At 36.6% G+C, this 4989-nt stretch overlaps 1 protein-coding gene across 1 annotated transcript in view; it reads left to right on the forward strand.

Moving 5' to 3' along the window:
* Positions 1 to 1067: 1067 nt before the first annotated feature.
* LOC104941026 (cGMP-gated cation channel alpha-1-like) overlaps positions 1068 to 4989 on the forward strand; it is a 7606-nt gene continuing 3684 nt past the window's right edge. The window contains exons 1-6 of the mRNA XM_010766061.1: positions 1068 to 1702; positions 3538 to 3659; positions 4258 to 4326; positions 4408 to 4470; positions 4569 to 4688; positions 4807 to 4913. Of these exons, the coding sequence (XP_010764363.1) occupies positions 3562 to 3659; positions 4258 to 4326; positions 4408 to 4470; positions 4569 to 4688; positions 4807 to 4913 (457 nt within the window). The 5' untranslated portion in view covers positions 1068 to 1702; positions 3538 to 3561. The remainder of the gene's footprint in view (positions 1703 to 3537; positions 3660 to 4257; positions 4327 to 4407; positions 4471 to 4568; positions 4689 to 4806; positions 4914 to 4989) is intronic.

The raw sequence follows: 4989 nt of genomic DNA on the forward strand, positions 1-4989 counted from the left end.
CACACACTGCAGGAAACGTAGGTGGTCTGTAAAGAGGTCCAGCACACACACTGGGGAAACACTATTAAAGGACAGTGTGAGGGTCAGTAAACACAACACACACTTAAATATATAACACTAATACCTCAAATATACATATAATAGAAATAACGGTACCTACAATATTCCTATTATACCCCTTTGCATCTTAGTAGCTTATATGTAATAAATCGTTTTGATTTTAGGCTAAAATGACCAGGATTTCCGAACTGAAAAACCCTTTACAACGTATTATTTGATTTGTTTATCAACTATTATCTGAATGCACAGCACGTGGTGTCGTTGATCCAACTTAAGAAAATATATCTAGTAAATTAGTGACATTAATTCATAATATTATGAGATTTTTTGAGCAAATGTTTGGCTTTTATTTTACTAAATTAGTTTGCGAATTTTCCACTTTAATCTCTGAAGATATTTCCCTATTTCATTCTCGCTAATTAAGTTCCTAATCTTGGAAAATTTGTTTTTCATTTGAAAATGTTTTATTTCAACTTCAAAGAATATCCAAAAGTGAGTCCAAAACAGGCAAGAATTTGAAACTTTTCAGATAATATCAGAGTTTATTTTTGTTAAATGACGGCTTTAATAACGTTGGATTTTCCTTTTTTTACTCTCAAAGTAATCAACTCATAATCTTGAGGGAATATGTTTTATTTCTGTAAATATCCAGACTTTTTCTTGTAAATTATGGCTTTAATACGGAGAAATGTCAGGTTTTTTTCTTGCAAATGTATTATTTTGTCATCTCAGACCATATTTTATTTTATGTTGAATTTGTTCATATTTTTGCTCTTATTTCGTGCAAATTTCAAATCGTTTTTTAAAATAAATTATGACTTTAATACCAAAATATATCAGATTGTGTTTGTCGATGGTATGTGTAATATTTTGTCATCTCAGATATAAATACATACATATAGAATATTTTTTTAATGTTTTTAATCGTTGATTTACCATTTAAGTAAACAAGAATATCCCTTTAATCCAGATGAATTATAGATTTTATATCTGAAAATAATTCAATAAAATCACAACTGCACTCTATGTAGTTTTTTCTCATGATATTACAATGTGGCTCCAATTCTACTTCATTTGTTAACTCTCCATTGGCCCTAAAACGCCATCACAGCAGTCAGATACACCAGTGGTATTTAATTATAGTAGGAAGTACGGTGCAATCCTAATAAGGACTGTTGTTGAATCCGGGCCCTAGCCCCCCTCAAACCCCCCAAAATACACGCTTCTGATAACAAAAAAACACATATATGTACACTGCACATGTATAATAACACACATTATGATACAAATACACACATTGCAGCACCCTAGATGCAGTATATATTAACAGTGTGTACATGCACAACCTGCACACCGACCCTCCGGTGAAATCCCACCCCCTTTTTGGAACCGATAATAAACAAAAACAACGCACCGCTGCACCGGGGTGTTGCGCGTCTGTGTGCCGGGCTGCGGTGCTCGGTGCTCGGCCTGGCGAGGGAGCAGGGGTCGGTGTTCAGTGCTCGGTGCTCGGCCTCCTCTCTCTCTCCTCTCGGTTCTCCTCTCTCTCTTTCTCTCTTTCTCCCTCCTCTCCCTCCGCCAGCCGCCATCAGCTCCAGCGGCTCGTGAAGCAAGCAAAGCCGCAGCACTCATTTCCGCCCTGGTGAGAGGGGGGGAATTCAAAATAAAAGCAGGATCGATGTGAAAGATGGGTGCTATTTCCCCCATACAAAACCTTCGATTTAGTTATGTGTATATGTAATACATATGTTTGCAAAACCCAACAAAATGTACTTTAATAATCTGAACAACGAAATAGACCAGACGTGAATCTAAAATTATATAAAATACATCATAGGTTCGTTTTTATACAATGCATACAACCGATATATAAATATAGAAAACATAATTAGCAGATTGCAAAGCTTTTATTTTGTAGGCCTGTACTCAAACCGGAAGAAGAGTGTGTACTTGTTTTGGTACCTTTGACAGACCCGCCATTACAGCAGCAGCCGGTAACAGCAGCAGCGGTTTAGGGTCATCTGTGTGTGGAGAAACCAGGGCAGAAACACACTAAATAAACCACAAAACAACACAACATTTCATATTGTATTCCAATGTTACATCTATTTTGTAAAAAAAACATGTTTATTTAGCAAAATGTGACAAAAATACTAATTTATCTCCACATTCCTGCGTGGAAAGATCGACAAAAGGAAGACTTAGTGACACAGAGGCGTTTATTTTTGACGTCCTGTCGGTTATAAATCGTAGTATTGATGATAATAAAGAAGAATGGGGATTATGGATTCTCATGGCGGACGCACTCGCTTCTGATTGGCCCGCGGGGACGAGCTGCAGGCCAATCAGATGGCGCGCTGCGGGAAGCTGCCGCTCCTAGCAACAAGAGGGATTATTTATTAATTTTATTACAACAGCTGCTGTAATGCTGTAAATCTGGGTTTCAACACTTTTAACCCCCACATGTTATATTAACATAACTCACGAGGGATTGCCTTTAAATATAGGCCTCATTTTATAGATATTTGTATTCATTTATATGTTGTTTACGGGATTTATGAGCCTGTAAGAGAGGGCTATGATGGATCCACTTAGCGTTATTATTCTTAGGAGAGAAGCGAGGATTTGAAATATAAATAGTGCTATGTCAATTCATACTTGACAAATGAACAATAAAGTATGTTAAATTATATTTAAAATGAATGATTAAATGAATGAATAAAGAAAATAATACTTTCAAAAGAATAAATATTTAAATCATATTATTCATTCATTGAAAAAAAACAAAACAGAAATAAGCAGTTAAACAAATAAAAAAATAAGTAAATACATAAAATTATTAATTAAATAATAAAGCAATTTAATAAAGTAATTCATTAAATAATTCTAGCCCAGAATAAATGGAGGAAATTATTGTTTATTTGCTCTCATATTATTTAAGAAGAATATCCAATGCATACCGCTTTGAGCTTTTTACATTTTTCTAATATACATATTTTTTTAATGTAGTTTATTTGTTCTGTTTTAGCTCGAATATTTGATTTAAATAAATACAAATAAATATATAAAATCATTTTAAAGATTGTCCCTTAATCTTTCTTTACATTAAATCCACCATTTGATTTTTAATGACTATTTATTTATTTAAATACAACAGTGTTTCTCAAATGTATAAAGCTATACCTGCTTAGTGTTATCATGTTCACACACACACACACTGGCGTGTAATTCCTAATATCGTATAAGTGTGTTTGTGTGTGTGTGTGTGCGAGACAGTATCATCTCCTGTAATCTCTTAATCCCCATCAGGGTCAATCTCTCCGTCTACACACACCTCACCTCTTCTGCGTTTATTACTCTCTCTCTCTTTGCAAACTATAAAGGATTTAACCGGGGTAACGTTTTAATATTTAGAGTTGAGTTTAGTCAAACCAAAACTTCAGGACTATTACCATAACTTTTTCTCTTTGTCATCAGGAAGTCAGAGGAAAGGATACCTCCATGGCCAAAGTCGCTCCGTCAGTCCGGTCTCTAAACAGGTCGACATCACCCACCATCGCTCTCCAGGACGATCCAGGTGAAGACATGGAGAGGGACAGGTGAGAGGTCCAGCACTCAAAGGCTAACAAACGATCAATCCAAATTATGATTGAGTGAGTCCAACAATCCAGGAGGAACTTCAATGGGTCTTTGAGGAAGTTCTAGAGGTCCTTTAGGAGGTCTCAACGTTGCTTGATGAAGTTTAATGGGGTTGTGTGGCGGTTCTAAAGAGTCTTAAATATGTTCTACTGGTCCTTTAAAATGTTTCTGCAGGTTATAGGGGTCCTCTTAAGGATTGATGGTTCCTTTAGGAAGTTATTGAGGTCCTTGTTGCTTGACTAGGTTTAATGTGGTTTTGAGGCAGTTCTAAAGACTCCAAGCTTCCTTAAAGATGTTATATAGTGCCTTTAAGATGTTCTAATGGTCCTTTAAAAGGTTCCTGGTGTCCATGGGCAGGTTCAACCGATACGCAAGAAGGTCCATTTCTTGAGTTACTTTAAGAGATTTCACTGGTCCTGGTTTTTCTCAAGGATCCAGGAGTCTGTAAAGAGATCTACGGGCTCTATAAAGATGTTCTCAGGATCCTTTAAAAAGATTTTAGTTGAGTTCCCAACTCGAACTGATGATCTTGGTAAACCAGTCCTGTCATCGTTTCAGAACCGATCAACAAGCCGGACCAGGAGTTCTGTTTAACGCCAACAACAGCAACAACAACGAAGAAGAAGAGTATGTTTGTTTATTTTACACATAGAACATCAAAAATAATTACTCAAGTTGTTTTCTGATGGATTCCCTTTTGTCTTCTAGGAAGGAAAAGACAAAGAAGAAGAAGGACAAGAAGGAGAGGAAGGAGAAGAAGGAGAAGAAGGAGTACGTTAAAAGCTTTCTGAGGCCTTACCGGATACGAAACCAACCAAGATAACTATATTATGAGTTTTCCTTAATGTGACGTTGCTCTTTATTCTCAGGAAGGAGAAGCAGGAGAAAAAGGAGAGGAAGGAGAACAAACTAAAGGAGAAAGAGGAGAAGGAGAAAGAGAAGAAGGAGAAAGAGGAAAAGGAGAAAGAGAAGAAGGCCAAAGACGAGGCGTAGGTTTGGTTGTTTATTATCCACTGCATCACAAAATACAAGGCTTTAAGATTTTTCTGAAAAAACGTAGCATTGATCTTAAAATGTGCCACCAGAGTTATTTCATATATGTTTCAGTCCTAAAGAGGTCACAGTAGTTGACCCGGCGAGTAACCTCTACTACCACTGGCTGGGTCTTATCACCATCCCCGTCATGTACAACTGGACCTTGATCATAGCCAGGTAACACACACATACACACACACACACACCACACACACACACACACACACACCACACACATACTGATTTTACCATGTT

Source organism: Notothenia coriiceps, unplaced genomic scaffold (assembly GCF_000735185.1).
Source record: "Notothenia coriiceps isolate Sejong01 unplaced genomic scaffold, NC01 NC01_scaffold00002976, whole genome shotgun sequence".
Taxonomy (NCBI): Eukaryota; Metazoa; Chordata; class Actinopteri; order Perciformes; family Nototheniidae; genus Notothenia; species Notothenia coriiceps.